The following is a 19,243-nucleotide window of genomic DNA, read 5'->3' as shown; positions in this document are numbered from 1 at the left end:
AAGAACAAAAGCAAAGTACTCCACTTAGGAAGGAACAATCAGTTGCAAACATACAAAATGGGAAATGACTGCCTAGGAAGGAGTACAGCAGAAAGGGATCCAGGGGGTCATAGTGGATCACAAGCTAAATATGAGTCAACAGTGTAATACTGTTGCAAAAAAAGCAAACGTCATTCTGAGAGGTATTAGCAGGAGTGTTGTAAGCAAGACATGAAAAGTAATTCTTCAGCTCTACTCCATGCTGATTAGGTCTCAACTGGAGTATTGTGTCCATTTCTGGGTGCCTCAGTTCAGGAAAGATATGGACAAATTGTAGGAAGTCTAGAGAAGAGCAACAAAAATGAGTAAAGATCTAGAAAATATGGCCTATGAGGGAAGATTGAAAAAACTGGGTTTGTTTAATTTGGAGAAGAGAAGGGACATAAAAGGTTGTTACAAGGAGGGAGGAAAATTGTTCTTGTTAACCTCTGAGGATAGGACAAGAAACAACAGGCTTAAATTGCAGCAAGGGTGGTTTAGGTTGGACATTAGGAAACACTTCCTAACTGTCAGGGTAGTTAAACACTGGAATAAATTGCCTAGGGAGGTTGTGGAATCTCCATTATGGGAGATTTTAAAAAACAGGTTAGATTGTCAGGGATGGTCTAGATAATACTTAGTCCTGCCATGAGTGCAGGGGACTGGACCAGATGACCTCTCGAGGTCCCATTCAGTCCTATGAGTCTATGAAACCCCCTTCCAGAGTTGATGTCTCCTCATTCAAATCTCTTGGAAGCATTCTGCTTAGGAAAGTTCTGCTACATGACCATGTGTGTTTTTGCATTCCCCCAACCTGAAGCAAATATTCACCAGCAACCACATGCCACACAACAAAAACATTAACCCAGGAACCTATCCTTGCAACAAAGCCCATTGCCAACTGTGTCCACGTATCTATTCAGGGGATACCATCATAGGGCCTAATCACATCAGCTACACTATCAGAGGCTTGTTCACCTGCACATCTACCAATGTGATATATGCAATCATGTGCCAGCAATGCCCCTCTGCCATGTACATTGGCCAAATCGGATAGTCTCTATGTAAAAGAATAAATGGACACAAATCAGACATCAAGAATTATAACATTCAAAAACCAGTCAGAGAACACTTCAGTCTCCCATGTCACTCGATTACAGACCTAAAAGTCGCAATATTACAACAAAAAAACTTCAAAAACATACTCCAACAAGAGACTGCTGAATTGGAATTAATTTGCAAACTGGACACCATTAAATTAGGCTTGAATAAAGATTGGGAGTGGATGTGTCATTAAGCACATTAGGATGTGTCAATAGAAATAAAACTATTTCCCCATGTTTATTTTTCCCCCCTACTGTTCCTCACACATTCTTGTCAACTGCTGGAAATGGCCCACCTTGATAATCACTACAAAAGGGTTTTTTTGTTTGTTTGTTTGTTTTTCTCTCCTGCTGGTAATAGCTCACCTTAACTGATCGCTCTCGTTATAGTGTGTATGATAACACCCACTGTTTCATGTTCTCTGTGTGTGTGTGCGTATATGTATGTATGTATGTGTGTATATATATATATAAGATTATGTATATGTGTGTGTGTGTATATATATATATATACACACACACATAATCTATCTTCCTACTGTATTTTCCATTGCATGCATCCGATGAAGTGGGTTTTAGCCCATGAAAGCTTATGCTCAAATAAATGTGTTAGTCTCCAAGGTGCCACAAATACTCCTGTTCTTTTTGCATTTGTCGTTACACCTGGTTTTTTTTACAATAAAAGGACTCTATCATATTAAATGTGACTTTTTAAAACCACATTCCCTTAGTAACACCATAGTTATTAAAATCTGATCTATTCCTCAGTCTAGATGAGCCTAGACCAAAATATCAAATCCAAAAATATATAAACATTGATGATGTCATGAGTGAGACCTTGTTCTGAGTTTTGCTGTTAGCCCCTATGTCAATAATACTTCAATGGAGCCAGGATTTCAGCCAATATGGATAGTCCTGCTACAAGCAATGGATGAAGTCTTTGCAGGATTGGGATCTAGTTTTGACAGCCAGCCTCTCTCTCCAGTTACCATGAATGCTGTGGTTTCCCTATGAGTGTTCCTCTGAAGTTGGATGATGGAAAAGAAATTGTCAGTGTTGCCTTCTGGCTCTCCTGCTCTAGGGCCGTGCTACTGTCTCTGGGATGCAAACAATGAGCTTCCAGCAAAATCTGAATTAAACAACAAACAGGTCAAACTGTGTCTTGATCTTAGGGTTTGTAAAATAAATAAATAAATAAATAAATTCAAAACAATAAAATTTTAAGTGTGAACTGACCTGACAGATTTCCTTAAAAAAATGAAGCCTTCTGCTTTCTTCTCCACCGAACGAGACAGTGCTGTTAGTGACATTATTATCATTCCCACAACAATTAGTGAGTGGGAATGTGGTATAGAGGAATGAATCAGGAACCCCCAAGATCTAGTAACAGTTCTGTCACCCCAGTCTTTTTGTGCCTCAGTGTCTCCAGCTGTAGAATGGGGATACTTTATTGTATACCTCACAGGCCTATTGTGAGGTTAATGGGGCAACGTTTGTATGGTACTTTGAACAGGTAAATGTTATATAAAAATGTTAAGTATTTTGACTTCAGTACGTGTCTGTCTGTCCACCTGTGTTTATTTCACTGCCCTCTGCGGGATAGAATTAGAATCACTCAACTCTGTCATATTGAACAGTATAGGGACTAGGGGGTCTATGCCGGGGTGGCCAACCTGCGACTCTGGAGCCGAATGCGGCTCTTCAGAGGTTAATATGTGGCTCCTTGCATAGACACCGACTCTGGGGCTAGAGCTACAGGTGCCAACTTTCCACTGCTCACTGTTCAACCCCTGCCTGTGCCACAGGCCCTGCCCCCACTTCACCCCTTCCCCCAAGGCTCTGCCCCTTTCCGCTCCCTTCCCCAAGCCTGCCGCACCCTTGCTTTTCACCCCCCCCAGAGCCTCCTGCATGAGGCACAGGGAGGGAGGGGAGGCGCTGGTGGGCGGGGCGGCTGGCAGGCGGGACAGGGGAGCTGGTGGGGGCTGCTGACATGTTACTGTGGCTCTTTGGCAATGTACTTTGGCAGATTCTGGTTTCTTCTCAGGCACAGGTTGCAGCAGAAGTGTCCAAGTTCTGTCCCGTCTGTTTTCAGTTACTATGGCATGCAGTAGTGACAACCAGGAAATCCTAAGTGGCCGCGGATTTCTTACAGCATTTACATTATTGTTACAACTAAACCTCTCTTTGAAAATTCCCCTCCTGGATAATAGAATAATCTTCAGGAAGCTACTCCCCTGGAACATGTACAAGAACAGTAACCAAAACCAAAGAGAGAGGGGGAAGAACTGTGCAATGGTCTCTCTCGTTGATTTTATTCGGATAAGCAAATAAGCATAATTAATTCTTCCAGAAACCTTTCCCGATGGGGAAGACAGAATAGAAGGTATCTCTGTGGGCACTCTGCATATGTTTGATGATATAACATTTCTCCTGCAGATCTTTCATGTGCTCCCATGTTTGTGTTTTCTGTAGCATGCTGGAATACTCCCTGGACTTGCAGAATGTCAGTTTCTCAGCTGTTCGGACTGTCAGAGTACTTCGGCCACTCAGAGCCATTAACAGAGTTCCCAGTAAGTTGATTCCCTGTTGTTCTCCCTTTTTCAGTTCGTTCCAGCTCATTATTCCAGACACAGTGGAGCTGAAGGAGCAACAGGCATGCTTTGCATCTTTTTTTCTCAAGTTGCACTGAAAACGTTGGCCTATGTGTCTTAAGTGGGCTGGCTCCTACAGCTGCTATTGTGTTTCCTGGTCCTTTTGTAGTTCCTAACGCCATGCTGGTTTTAGTGAATAGTCCATCCATCTAACCATATTTGGAAACAGGAGCGAATTGATAGTCAAAGACCAGCCACACTGTTCCATTTGTTTATCTGATACACTGCCGCCTCCCTGCTAGGGAGCTCCTCTCCAAATCACTTTGCAAGGAGATGAAAAGTTAGTTTGGGAGAAGGAGTGCTGTGTAATGTGAAAGGCACAGAGGGGTGTGACTGATCTGGTCTGTGTGTTTGAAGGGGGGTGGGTATAGATCATTAATGGGGAGCACTTGCCATGCTTGTATTGTTACAATAGTTCAAGGATACACTGTGGACCACATCTTCAGCTCTGCTGCAGCAGCTTTGTATCTTCCCTTCCTCGGTTTCTTAGGACTTGTTTACACAGGGGAATGTATAGGCAGAACTATACAAGTATAATTATATTGCTGTAGTTATAGTATAGCTTCCCCTGTAGACACTCTTATTCTGGAATAAGAGAGCCTTTTTTCCATTTAGGTTATAGAATCATAGATACTAAGGTCAGAAGGGACCATTCTGATCATCTAGTCCGACCTCCTGCACAGCGTTACACTGCTTTCAAAGTGATAGACTGGCACACAACTATACTGACAGGTTTCAGAGTAGCAGCCGTGTTAGTCTGTATTCGCAAAAAGAAAAGGAGTACTTGTGGCACCTTAGAGACTAACAAATTTATTAGAGCATAAGCTTTCGTGAGCTACAGCTCACTTCATCAGATGCATTTGGTGGAAAAAACAGAGGGGAGATTTATATACACACACAGAGAACATGTTTCATGTTCATGTTTCATGTTCTCTGTGTGTGTATATAAATCTCCCCTCTGTTTTTTCCACCAAATGCATCTGATGAAGTGAGCTGTAGCTCACGAAAGCTTATGCTCTAATAAATTTGTTAGTCTCTAAGGTGCCACAAGTACTCCTTTTCTTTTTACAACTATACTGGTATCTTTCCCCATAGAGATAAGCCACTACTTAGGATCCCCTAGGGCCATGTTATGTGTGTAAATCAGCAATTCTCAACCTTTTCCACAGTGGGACCATCCTCCTTTAGCAACATGAGAAGGGCAAGGTGGATGCGAGCTGCTGATTGAGAATTCATGATTTTTCTTTCTGGGAGTTAAATGATGCTATGGCCCTCACCAAGTTCCTTATTGTCTTTAAAAAAGTATGCAAAACCTTCCTTTCCCCAGAAGAGATGCTCCACAATAGAAACAGCCCCTTCTATGGCCAAGCACCAGCAAAAAACAAACCTACTCCAAGTAGAGTTTTGGCCCTAAGAAGACAGAAGTGTCATTACTGGAGACTCCATGTGGCCCACAGGGATTTTGGTATTGCTATTGATTTTAAGTGGAAGGCATTCAGATGATACAGGGATGGGCAGCAAGATAAAACCAGCAGGTAGATAGGTAATAAACTTGGTCCCACTCATAAATTCTAAGAATCATGTGTGCTAAATGCGATGCAACATCACTGGAAAACATATTTTCTATGTGTCTGGAATCCAGCATATCTAATTCACCATGGTTATCAGCCAAATTAAATCTAAGTCAGAAAGGCAGCCCAGCTGGTTGAACTAGGCTGTCTCTTCAATGGGCGCTACTTGGCCCCCACTCTGTCCAGCAATGTTGGAAATTCCTAGGCTGTAATTATTTTTCTGATCCTGTCTATTAAACTTAATCTGGTTTTGCTGTTTGCTGCTGTTTTTATCATTACGGTAGCTTCAGAACCCTGTTTGTAATTTTTCCCCCCTGCAGAATTGATGGATGGTGGAATTTATCTGCTGCTGTCTAACTGTGGATGTAATTCACTTAATATATTTGCAAATCCTGGGTGATTTATCCCATCTCCTATGTAATGGAGCTAGAGCAGGATAGAAACATAAGGTGGGAATGGAAGAAAAAGAGTTCTGATAGGTGATAAATGCAGGAGCTAGAGCAGGTTGTTTGTTATTTAGGAGTTGTGCAGGGAGGCTTATCCAGTCATAGGAGGGACAGAGTGGACTGGATGGAGATGACAGCATCCTGCAACAATGAAAAAGGCTTGTTCAAGTACCAAAAGTAAAAGAGGCCACAATGAAGGTTTCCTTAAATAAAGATCAATACAAGCAAGAGAACGAATGCAAGAGACACAGAGAGAGAGAGAGAGAGAGAGAGAGAGGGAAAGAGAGATGAGCAGAATATTACAGAGATGTCGGATGAAATCAATTTTTTTGTGTAAATGTCAAGTTGAAGTCGCCATCAATTTGTCTTTGGTACAGAACTGAATGTTCCTGAATTTGTAGGAATGAACTGCCATCGGAAGTCCTGTATTTTAAGGAGGAGAAGGGATTTAGAGGAGATAAGAAGAATTAGGAAGGGAAGGGGATTTTAATCTATGCTGAAGGCTCTAGAATTACTCTAGAGGTAATGTGAGTAGGAGGAGCTTACAGGCGAATGTCAGAGTTCAGTCTAGGTTAAGAAGGAAGACAAGCTGACAAGTTAGGGAAGGAGAATTTTGAGAGGAAGGAGAGGAGTTCAAAGGGGAAGAAATGGGTGTGGAAGGATTGTGGGTTAGGTACCACGGTGACTGTGAAGAGATGGGGCTGATGGCAGCATGTAGGGTTGAAGGGAGAAAGTCCCAAGGTCCCTTGCAGGAATTTAGAGGTGAGTGGGGGAGCTGTAGGTGTCTGGAAGACACCCGAGGGTGAAAAGGACATTGGGTGGGAAGACAGTGGGGAGGTAGCTGAAGGGAATTGAGCAGTGAGTGGGTGGAAGGCCACTTTAGAAGGGACAGGGTGGGGAGAGCTTAGCCTGCATGTGAGGAATGAGGAAATTTAAAGGCCACTCCCCTTTTGCCTCAGGTATGCGCATCCTGGTCACGCTGCTCTTGGACACACTGCCCATGCTGGGGAACGTCCTCCTCCTCTGTTTCTTTGTCTTCTTTATCTTTGGCATCGTGGGAGTCCAGCTGTGGGCAGGGTTGCTCAGGAACCGCTGCTTCCTACCTGAGAACTTCAGTCTGTAAGTATGAACAAAGGTCCCCCACCTGGCCTGGGAATTGAGGCCGATCGAAACCTATCTAAGGGTCAATTCCCCCTTCCATCGAAGCCAATAGGAATGTGCCATTGACTGCTGTGGAACCTGGACTTGGCTGTAAGGAACCACCACTGTTCTGATACTGAATTGCTTCATGGGTTTCATGAAAGGAATGCTCCAGAGGCAGGTGCTCTCTCAGCTCAATGAGGAATGAGCTTAACAATACATCAGTCTAATAAACCTCTGGCATTAAAATAGGTATCTGCAGTACGTCTCTGTTAATGTGACCTATGTGTCTAGTGGGAATTTCACCCTCTGATCCTGATGTAGTGCAAGGAATGGTAATTTCCCAGATTACAGAAATACAATGTAAATGTGAGACTTTTCTGCCTGGAGATCAGTGATTGAGAAATTCCACCTGGCTGAGGAAACAGGCAGCCAGTCTCAGCTGGTATCAGGAGGCTAGTGCCTGAGGGACAGATGAGATGGATAGGCTGGGAAGGGACCTTAACTGGGAAATTAGTGACTGGGGAACCCCAGCTAACTATAGGCCTATTACTATGTCAAAAGGTAAGTGGCTGAGGGCCATAGACTGAGGTCTGGTCTGTCCTTATAAATTAGGTTGACATAGTTACCGCTATGTATTCACACCCCCTAGAGTCATAGCTATGCTGACCTAACCCCTGATGTAGACGTGGCTAGGTCAAGGGAATCCGATCAGGGAGCTGAATTACCTACAGTGATAGGGGAAAAAACCACCCGTTGTAAGAAGCATCTAGACTATGGTGCTACTGCAACATAACTGTGCCACTGTAGTGCTCATAACGTAGACCAGGGGTTCTCAACCTTTTTCTTTCTGAGGCTCCCCCAACAGGCTACTTAAAACCTCCACAGCCCACCTGTGCCCTAACAACTGTTTTTATGCATATAAAAGGCAGGGCCAGTGTTGGGGAGTAGTAATCAGGGCAATTGCCCATGACCCCCCCACCACAGGGGGCCTCACAAAGCTAAGTTGCTCAGGCTTCAGCTTCAGCCCCATGCTGTGGGGCTTTGTCTTTCTGCCCTGGGCCCCACCAAGTCTAATGCCGGTCTTGCTTGGCAGACCCCCCGGAACCAGCTTGCAGCCTCCCAGTGGGTCCCGGACCCCTGGTTGACAACCACTGGCATAAACAAGTCCTGCTTGCCTGCCTGTAAGGATGTTAGTGGGTATAAGCACATGCCCCTGGGATATTCATAGCTGAGAGATACTGGCCTGATGTTTCTGCCTATTGGTGCTTAGCGGCTGAGAGATCTCAGCTGGTAATGCCCCTTTGTGGAAAGATCTGTGATGATGGGATCTCAGATGGGAGGTTCATGCCATCTCTCCCTCTGCCCATTTCCCCCTTTCTATGGTGTGTTGTGTGGCTCTTCTAATCCAATAGCTTTTCACGCTCATTCTCTAGTCACGTGTTTGCTCTGGGCTTAACAGGTTTTGCAATTTTTGTAAACAGGATGAAAAACTCAAGAAATACATAAATCAGCACAAACTAGTATAAAGCAACCAGGAGGTTACTCAGGCTGGGTACTACCTTCCTCTGCAAGTGGTGCAGTTACTCAGTGTGAGCGAGGGTGATGGGATCAGGCCCTGCATGTTCTACGGTAACACGCAAACCAAGTTGACTTCACCCAAATCAGTGCATTATTGCCCTTTTGAGCGGAAGCCAATTTTAGGCTTTGCAGGTCAATTCTGCGTTCGGAGCAGAAATCGGTGACTTGGAGTCTGGCAGTTTCATAGCGTGTGTGTGTTTACCAAATGTACACGAGTCCTGTTTCCTTGAACAGAGGTGGTCATAGACTGCACACAGGCAGCTTGCTCTCTTCAGGTATAACACCCACCTCTGTCCTGTCCCAGAAGCAGCTGCCTTTCACCCCTCTCTCTCTCTGGCCTAGTCTACACTTAACAGCTACAGAAATTCCACACCCTCGAGCACCGTAGCTACGCCGACCGAGCCCCCAGTGTAGACATACCTAGGGCAATGGAAGAATGCTTTTGTCAACCTACCTGCCATCACTTGCAGAGCTGGAGTTCCTACAGTGATGGGAAATCTCTTCTGTCACTATGGGAAGTATCTGCACTATGACAGTACAGTGACATAGCTACAGCACAGTAGCTGTGCCTATGTAGCAGTCATAGCGTAGACATCCCCCCCCTCCATCTCAGTTGCTTAACAAATGGTTTTCTCCTCCTGTACCAGGACATTTGTACCTGGGAAACCCCCTGTCTCAAAGCTTCTCTGGGACCACATAGCTTTCAAAGGTGAGCCAGGGCATCAGCTCTCCTTTTGTGCAGCTGCTTCGCCTACAAACAAACCTCAGCGCTTTCACTGCCAGACAAAGGAGAGCGATTCAGCCAGTCAGCCCACGCTATCTCTTTAACAAGGTTCTGGGTGCTAATGAATCAAATGACCCCTAATGGGCAAGACATTAGCCCCTTTTGGCATAACAGTATATACAGTACCAGTATACAAATAATCCAAAGGAGAGAGGGTCACAGAAGACAGGACCATGCTCCCTTAAAAATCAACAGCCCATAAATATTCCCTACTCCCAAACAACACCCCAAACTCCACCCAGATATGCCCTGCAGGAACAAAGGAGGTTGTGACAACAGTGCCATTTCAGGTACATGGAGCACTGCCTTTAATTGTTGTAGAGTGCTTAGATGCCACCCTGATGGATAGGTGCCTTAGAAAAACCTGGGAGAGAGAGATCGCTCAGACTTCCCAGATTCAGCATGCAATTACTGCGTGACCTTTTCTGCATGTGCCAAGACACTGAGACCTATGCCCCATTCAGCAGCTATGACTATTTATTTTATTGCGGTAGCAGTAGCAACTAAAGATCCCAACCAGATAACTGCACTGAGCATAGCCTGCATTATGCTGTAGGCTGTGCAAACACACAGGAAGATGCAGTTCCTCCCCAAAGAGCTATTCATGTTCATCAATTTTTAAGGCCAGAAGGGACCGTTCTGATCAGACTTTGCTGGCTTCCAATTTCTAACTCATTTTTGGCCAGATCACTTGCCTGGAGTATTAACACTTTCAGTACCTTACTGATATTCTGAATATCCCCTAATACAGTGGTTCTCTACCTTTTCCAGACTGGGACATCTCCAACTCTGCTCTCCCCTAGTCTTGATCTAGCCTGGGACAAGGTGGTCATGATGCCCTGATACCTATTCACTAAACCCCAGGAGTGTCAATTCCCAGGCTGAGAACCAGGGCCTTAGTATTCTTCTTCTTAAAGAACCGGTGTCCAAAACATCAAAAGAGACACAATAGAACTACAGTAAATATAACTATACTCTCAGTACTAGAGGTGTGAGGTCCAGATGCAAAACACAGGATCTGAAATGTTGTAGGTAGCCCATGAATCATTTTGCCTGTAAAATTCCAGGAGTTGATCAAGTTGTTACATCCATGCAAAGAGGTAATGGGAGAATCTCAGTCCTCTCCCTTTCAGCTCTGAACAGTGTGTCATGCCTCTTGTAGCTTTCATTTTCTGGGGGGGAGCTGGAGTTTCATTAACATGGAAAGGCCCTTTAGGTAAATGGGTAATAGAGCAAATGAACTGATTTGCGGTTGCGTAAAGCCAATGCAGCTACTGGTTTGGGTGCTGTTTAATTGAACCAGAATTCCAGGACTTTAGCTAAGCTTTGGATGGTATTAAAGGCAATTCTGCAGGAATTAACTGGGCCGAACTAGGCTTAAAAATAGCTTTGGAAGCTTTAGTGGGAGTCCAGGTGGCATTAAGGAAATAGCCCTTTATTGAGCAAGAATGAGCTAGTTTCTAGCTGGCCATGGAGCTGTTTTGTCTCCCCTGGAGCATGTGATTTGGACTTGCTTGTTCCAGGACCACCTTTGGAGGGAATTTTCAGCTTGTCTGACATTGAACTGTCACCTTGAGCCCTAAGCAAGAGAGCTAACAGTGGTGCAGGGAACCTTGGGTGGTGCTTGCCTTGTGAAGGAGTCTATCGAAGCAATGCATTCTCCTGCTGCACAGATGTTCTCAGCAACTCTGGGAGGGCAGAAGATAAATTGGCCTTAACTGGCTGATTCCCATCTGACTTCAGTGACAACAACTTCATAAAGGATGTAAAATTTGTGGGCCACATGCTACTCTCTCTTCCACCAATGTAAACCAGGACTACATCTGGGTGGAGTTACTCTTCTGCAATAACATTACTCCAGAGTTACACCATGGCAGCTAACAGTGGAATTTGGTGCAATGTGTCCAAACTACCTCTCTCACTTCCTCCCCCCCACCTTTATTTCTTTTTCTGCTGCTTCTCTTTTTTTTCTTGCCATTCAATAGGTGAAGAGACGCTGTGCGTGCTAGTGATTGTAACAGCAGAGTAAGAGTCATGATCCCTGAGAGCTATTCCTGGCTCCGCCACTGACTCTCTGAGTGACCTTGGGCAAGTCCCTTTGCCTCTCTTTGCCCCAAGCCAGGTCTACACTACAAAGGCACTGTTACATCAGTGCAGCCGTGCTACAGTAGCTCCATACTGTAGACACTTCTTACTCTGATGGAAGGGGTTTAGCTAATCCTCCCCTCCAGGCTGTGGTAGCTAGGTTGAGGGAAGACTTCTTCCATTGACCTAGCCACATCTACTCTGGGAGTTAGGCCAGCTTAACTATGGTGCTCAGGGATATGAATGTTTCATGCCCCTTAGCAGTGTAGCTAGGTCAATCTAGTTTTTAAGTGGTAGATCAGGCCTTAGTTTCCCAACATGGGATTAATAATATGAAGTCACATCAGAGAGCTTCTGCAGGGTGAATTCAATCATTTTGTAAAATGCTTTGAGATACTGGATAAAAGCTGTTAGATACCTGTAGTGTTACTGTTGTTGTTGTTGTTCTCTGGACAGATTGCTTTTAGTCACTGTGCAAAACCCACCCTTGTCTGGTCTCTTTCAGGCCCTACACAGTAGAGATGGAAAGATACTATCAGACAGAGAATGAGGATGAAAATCCCTTCATCTGCTCCCAGCCTCGGGAGAACGGAATGCGCTACTGCCGCAGTATCCCGACACGGAAGGAAGACGGCCTGGAGTGCACCCTGGACTTTTACGCCTATAATGACACCACTAACACCTCCTGTGTCAATTGGAACCAGTATTACACCAACTGTTCGGCTGGGGAGCACAACCCCTTCAAAGGAGCCATCAACTTTGACAACATCGGATATGCATGGATTGCAATATTTCAGGTGAGCATGGTGGGCGGGCTCCCATTCTCACCCCAGCTGAGAGTGAGTACTCACAGGTCAGGTCAAATCTACCTTGATCAGTGTTAGGTTCACAAATATCTGCATGACCAGACTTGCTCTCCTATAGCTATTCCACTCCTTGAGCAGTAATGCAAGAGCCCCATAGGCTGCCAGGAAGGCAATTTGATGTCCAGTCTGAAGAAGCCTTCTTCACTTGGAGGGAAATCCACTCCTGTGTAGAAGGTCTATGCACCATTTAAATCCAATTGAAGGGATTAACTGGGATTTAAGAGGTATACAGGCTTTTCTGCAGGTTCTCTGCACAGCAGTAAATTTCACCCAAGAGTTTCCTTCCAACTCAGTTTGTGCATCACTTTTCTTTGCATCGTCAGCTCTTGGGACCCTGTAAGCATCATTGCCATAAGGCTTTTTAACATGAGGTATGTTTCCAATTACCACTTTGAGTGGTATTAAATAACCATGTTAACAAATGGTGTATGAACCTTTGTAAGCACAATGAATCCATCCCACTATTCTATACTATGCTCATCCCACACTGAAACATACCAGTGTATTTGAGACCAAGAGCAAGGTGCCACTTTAAGCAGGTATCTGGCCCAAGAGGTGGTAGGAAAAGGCTACTTCCAGCTGTGGTGAGAGCAGACTGTGTTAGATTGGTTTATGTCCTTCTCCTCAGCATGACTCTATTTTAGAGCGACAAAACTTGGGTGACCAAACACTGCTCCGTTGAGGTTAATTGGAAGTTTTGCCACTGACTTTAAGGGAGCAGGATTTTTCCCTCTGAGCTGTAGTACATGGCCTTGGTGCAACCAGATTGTCACTGACCAGTACGAAGGGCATGAGTGCTGTTCCTCCTGTCATTCATAATAAAGCTTAGGCCTATAGGGTGGTGACTGGTGAACTGATTGTTCGTTCTCCTGCCTCTCTCAGGTCATCACGCTGGAGGGCTGGGTGGACATCATGTACTTCGTCATGGATGCTCACTCCTTCTACAATTTCATCTACTTCATCCTTCTGATCATCGTGAGTGATGTCTCAGCTCGCCCAGTGGGTAGCACGCCTTTCGCTCAGGCGTACAGGGAAGGAGGTAGTGGTGTGAATGGGAAGAGGAGTGGGCAGGAAGGGCGTTGGATAAAGCACTTAATCCAGGCTGGGAGAGGTGGAAACCAACTCACTGGAGGACAAGCAGATGAGTTTTACATACATTGAAACAACCCCATTTCTCCTTGTTAAAGGGGTGAAATATGTTGCGTGGGGGGTGAATTTCTGCTGTAGTTGTACATCTAGCTGTATTTTGCAGGAGACATGAACGGAAGTAAGTATAAGTTCTCCTGTTCTACAGTGGGTCCGCCTCCTCCTGTTCGGCAATATATCACCCTCCTCATCCTTCTTCCTGCTTTGCAGGAGACTTCGCCTCTTTGCCTTTTTATTTAAAAAAAAAAGTCAATGAAACAGTAAGTGAGTTTCCTGCCGCTGAAAGGTGTTGGCCTGCTCGAGCTCTTTGGGTGCATGGCGCCTGTCAAAGGCTCCACCCACAAGAAAACACCATCGCTCATACTTTGATGGAAAGTGTCAGACTGATGGTCCTGGAGGCTGGAGCCCTCAGTGCAGCACACGTGCTCAGTTGCGCCTCAATCCCAACCTGCTGAGGCCCACATCTCTGGAGACTGCTGAGACTGCCACCTGGGATAGCTTCTGTGTTGTGGACTCCTGTCCTGTTAGGCATGGACCAAGGCCACCAGAATCACTGCACGTTGGCCACCAAACACCATTGTGCTCATTCGTAGTCATTACCAACCCAGTCCTGGATTTGAACCGATGACCTGGAGGTTAAAGGCTGTTTAGTCTATCTCTAGTTCTCAGAGTCCTCGAAGGGTTTCTGTTCCTACTCAGTGATCGTTCCTTCCGCTCTGCAATAGATCCTTGTGCTCTGTGCATTCCAAAGACAATGCAGAGCAAGGCATTTATAGCTTGTGCTGTTGTATTACGAGGGACTGGGGAGAATGCAAGACTGAGAAGTGATTGGTTGCTCTTTTTAATCAAGGTTGAATAGTGCCCGTGATCTACACAACACAGAATCTAATGAAACCCAACTTTGGAATAAAATATCAAATCCTTGGCTACAGACAGCTGATGCTCTTGAGTAACAATATCCCTATAAATCCTGTTAACAAAGATTTCACAAGCCACCCACACGCTGCCAGAAGAAAAAGCCTCCTATCAAAAGGGCTCAGTGCTTTCATTCTAATGCAGTTAATTGTGATAATTACAAGCAGTGTCTGCTGAGACATAAAATAAAATACAAAAAACGAAACAAAACCCCAAAGAGGACCTCAGATATTTAAAAAAAAAAAAAAAGCAAAGTCTCTTAGTCAAAATAAATGTTCCCTCCTTTTTGATATATGACGTCACCCGTGGAGACCTGGCATGGGAGGCCCCACAGTGGGGATTCTGAGAGGCTGTCTCCTGCATGTCCCTCAGGGCAGACAGGACAGGGGGCCGTCCACCATGTGAGTGAGTCAGGGTGTGATGTCTACTCTTTGCTGAAATATTAGCCCTTGCCTATGGTGCATCAGTGTCAGATGTGTCCAACCTCCACTGCTCCTACACGTTCACACACACCCACACCCATGGCCCTCTCATCCCCACTTTTTGTGTCCTTCTGCTGCCTGCCACCACGACCTCCTCACTGAGCACAAGCTGCTTCTATCCTCACCTTTAAGCTCCTCCTCTGCATGGCCCTGATTTACCTTGCGAATGTCATTTCTTCTTGTGTGTCCTCCCCACCATTTGCTCTGTCAATGACACCAACCTCCATCGCCCGCTTTTCCCACAAGCATCGTCACACTGTCTCCTGTCCTCTCCCTTATGTTGGGGGAAAAACTCCTCCAACAGATTTCACAAAGCTGCCATTTCATCTTCTTTCAAATCCCTGCTTAAAACCCATCTCTGCTGTGATGCCTGCAAACCACCGTGATCTGTCTTCAGCTAAACTAGTGACCATGTGCGATTCCTGAGATCACCATTACAACTAACACACACACACGCATTTCTGTTTATTCACCTGTCCGCAATATCCTATATTAGATTTTGAGCAACCTGGAGCAGAGACAAGCTGTGTTGTTTGTTTGTTCAGTGTCTAGAAGAGCTGTGTGAACAACTGATTGCTTGGTTCAGTGGCCAAACCAAAAAAAAAAAAGGCAGGGGACGGACATTATTCTAGTTGACCCAGAACAAAACTTTTCAATTTTTGGAAAGAAATGTAAATGTCGAAAAAAATGTTTTGCGTCAAGTAAAACCTATTTGGTTCAACTCAAAACGAAATCTTTTGTTTTCAAAGGGTTTTAACTTTTTTTTTTCCAAAATAAAATTGAAACAAATTTGAAATGCAAAGTCATTTTGAATAGAAAAATCTAAATGTTTTGTTTCAACTATTTTTTTTTCCAGCCAAAACCGTTTAGCAAATTCGGCACAACTTTGCAAAATATTTTGGTAGACCCAAATGTGCATTTATTTTTTTTTTGGTGAGGGAAAAAATGTCTTTTGTCTGAAAAATGTTGGCCAGCTCTACTGACTAGAACAACGGGTTCTGATTCCTGTTTGGGGTCCTTTGTTTCCATTGTGATAGCAGCTGTCAGTAGTCATCACACACATACCCTACCACCCTCTCTCTTGGACTGATGGCATCTTCTGTTCTCCTTTAGGTGGGCTCCTTCTTCATGATCAACCTCTGCTTAGTGGTCATCGCCACCCAGTTCTCTGAGACTAAGCAGCGAGAGAGCCAGCTGATGAAGGAGCAGCGGGTCCGCTACCTATCCAATGCCAGCACACTGGCCAGTTTTTCGGAGCCGGGTAGCTGCTATGATGAACTTCTCAAATATCTGGTTTATGTTGCCCGTAAGACCAGCAAACAGGTGGTCAAAGGCTATAGAGAGGCAGGGTTCAAACTGGGTCTCCTCTCCAGCCCGAGGAATAAGAGTGGGGCCGAGAGGCAGCTGTGCAAACATCGGCAGAGGAAAAGGTCATCAGTGCACCATCTGATTCACCATCACCACCACCACCACCACCACTACCACCTGGGAAATGGGAACTTGCGGGCACCACGCGCCAGCCCTGAGATCAGCGATGTGGAAACCAGCTCACTCCACAATGGCACCAACAGGCTCATGCTCCCTCCCACAACATCTAATCCCCATTCTGCCCCCAATGCTGCTGCAGAGTCCGTGCACAGCATCTATCATGCAGATTGCCACTTTGAGCCCATCCGTTGCAGGTCATCCCTCCTTCAGCCTGGCTTGAGTTTACCAAGCCCAGAGGTGCTCCCCAAGAATGTGGTTGGCAGTAAGGTCTATCCCACCGTACACCCAAGCACCTCCCATGAGATGCTGAAAGAGAAAAATGTAGCAGATTCTACAGTGAACCCTGGGGCTAGCATGCTAACCAACCTTAATATCCCTCCTGGGTCGTACAGCACCATGCACAAGCTCCTGGAGACCCAGAGTACAGGTGAGTGCTGGAGCTAGGGGTCAGCCTTTGGTTGCATTCCAGAAATAAGACCTAAGTCCTCATTTTTTTTTCTTTCCACTGAATCTTTCCAAGATTCTTTTCAGTCCACAGTACAGGTACAGGAGCTGGCATTCCAGGTAAGGCCAAGTCAGAATCTTCCCGCCTGCAAAATGAATCCTGAGTTCAGATCCTGAGTGGAAGTCTCTGTTTCCCAGCTTTGCACCAGCAAAGACCTAGGGCAATGGACTATCAGGAAATCTTGTTTTTTGTAAGAGTTTGTCTCGCCTAGCTCTTCTCCCCAGTCCCACTGACCACCTCAAACCATAGCATTTCCTAATCAAACTAGAGCTGGGCCCAAGCCACAAAGTGCAGATCTGGATCTTAATTTGCCCAAAGTGCAGGGGTGTTCTGGACCATCTTTACACAGAACACTGCCCTCAATGCTAGCTGTACTGCCCACTCTTTGATGTTTGGTTTGGGTTTGGATAGCTGTCTCTCTAGGTGCTTATATTGCTTCCCATTACTGTAGTATTTGAGTGCCTCACAGATTGGAAAGACTTTATCCTCATAATACACCCATGAGTATGGTTATCCCCATTTTACAGAGAGGGAACTGAGACTCAGAGAGATTCTGGGCCTGATTTTCAGAGGTTGTGATCACCTACAACTCTAATTCAAGGCAATGACAACTGTGGGGCTCAGCATGTTTGAAAATCAGGCCCTAAGTGACTTGCTCAGAATCTCGCCAGAAGTCTGTGGTAGAGCCAGGAACTGAACCGAGGTCTCCTGAATCCCAGTCTAAGACCTTCTCTGTACGAAACTACTTCCCCCTTTACATCCTGGGGTTTGGGAACATAGCCAAATCTTGTTCAAATCTCTCAGCCTCTGGGGTCTGGAAGTCCTTCTAGTAGAAGCTTTCTGGCATGCCCACTTTCTGTCACAGTAAAACAAAAAAACCCAAAACCAATGGCCTTTCGCTTTGTTTTAACCTTTCCAGTTCGCCCTCCTGACCGGAACCTTGTGTATGAAGTGGACATGGTTTTCCAATCATTCCAGAACCCCACAAGTTATTTGAGTTGAGCTCTGAAAATGGGCAAAGGTTTTGGGGTGGGGGCGGGAGAGCTTGGTTTTTATTTCACGTAACCTGAATGGTGATACTGTGGCTGCGTCAGGTATGAACGTGCAGACATACACTCCTGTTCCTCTTGCAGGCAGCTATGATAGGAGCATATCCTGCCTGTACTGTCAAGGGAAGGAACCATTTGTCAGCTGGGAGCTGCCATTGTGAGGAACGATTTGAGAATCATGTATTTAGGGGGAAGCTAGTAATTCTGAAGTATCAGCAAACAGCAGGAGTATGAAAGTCGCTCGCTGGCTGCTGCACTGTCTCTAATTACAACACCTAACGCTCCAGGTTCTGGAGGAGCTGATTGCTTTCTGTTAGCCCTAATAGCCAAAGGTATAATGAGATGGTAAGGATCCCTTGGCTGGTGAAAATGTCTCACTGTGGGCAGCAGAAAACCACTTACTATATAAAGGGAAGATCCTTGGAGTATATTGTTTCTGCATGACCCTCTTTAACCTGCTTGGGACGTGCAGTACAAGGGTTGGGGGAATTTAAGCAACTGGGGTTTATAAGAGAATAATTCCTGAAATTGGGAGATGCTCAGAACAGGCATCGGGCCTTGTTATTTATTTGTTAGCTGTAATGCCTGCTATATGCTTTCTAAACACTTCTAAAGGACAGATCCTGATTTGTGGATCCTGCCCCCACAGACCAAGGATAAGAAAAGGAGAGTGGGTAGAGCTGGGCACATATCTGATTTTTTTGGTTCCCTGGCAATTCTGAAAAATCAATATGAAATTTTATTGCGGGTCAAATCAAAAACAAAATATTTCAACAGTTCTGGTGAATCAAAATGTTTTTTAAAAAGTTTTTTTTATTTTGTGTCAAACTAAATGTTTCATTCTCTCCACAATGAAATGTTTTGTTTCAATGCCATACCGTTTGGGCTTTTTTTCAATAAATGTGAAGAAAATTTCCAAATGAGAAGACCAAATGTTTCAACATTTTCGGAATTTTTGTTGTTTTTTGACAAAAAAAATTGGGCGAAAATGACACGAATTCATGAAATGTTCCGCTGTCACTGATTTTTGCACTTTTTTGGCTTACAAATGTGGTCCAGCTCCAATTGTGGAATTCCAGTTCCACTGGGAATAAATAATATTGTTAGTGAGAAAGCAGAGTGGCGCTGGGATCTTGGAGAGGGGAGTGAGGAAGCTGAACAGCCCCTGAGGTCTAAAAGAGAAGCTCTGAGCTTTTATGGATGTAGGGTAATAGCTTGTCCCCAGCCCACAAAGGACCCCTTGCCACACCCAGAGTCTCTTTTCCAGGTAGTTTTATTTCTCAAATATAGGCAAAAAACCCACAAACACAGCTCCTCTGCCCAGCCTGGGCTATAGCTCCCAGGGGAGTTTTCCCTTTGCCTCTCTCAATTCCTCCTGCTTTAGGGCCTATGGCAGGATTCTCCTGTGCTCTG

The 19,243-nt window shown here is 45.1% G+C and overlaps 1 protein-coding gene across 3 annotated transcripts in view; it reads left to right on the top strand.

Annotated features, from left to right (window-relative positions):
- CACNA1G (calcium voltage-gated channel subunit alpha1 G) overlaps positions 1-19,243 on the top strand; it is a 152,439-nt gene that overhangs the window by 12,836 nt on the left and 120,360 nt on the right. For all 3 annotated transcript variants that reach the window (XM_043497274.1, XM_043497273.1, XM_043497276.1), the window contains exons 3-7: positions 3,594-3,691; positions 6,749-6,908; positions 11,885-12,176; positions 13,128-13,220; positions 15,902-16,703. In XM_043497274.1, coding sequence (XP_043353209.1) covers positions 3,594-3,691; positions 6,749-6,908; positions 11,885-12,176; positions 13,128-13,220; positions 15,902-16,703 — 1,445 coding nt within the window. The remainder of the gene's footprint in view (positions 1-3,593; positions 3,692-6,748; positions 6,909-11,884; positions 12,177-13,127; positions 13,221-15,901; positions 16,704-19,243) is intronic.

This window comes from Dermochelys coriacea, chromosome 14 (assembly GCF_009764565.3).
Source record: "Dermochelys coriacea isolate rDerCor1 chromosome 14, rDerCor1.pri.v4, whole genome shotgun sequence".
Taxonomy (NCBI): Eukaryota; Metazoa; Chordata; order Testudines; family Dermochelyidae; genus Dermochelys; species Dermochelys coriacea.
This window is presented reverse-complemented; position numbering and strand designations above follow the sequence as displayed.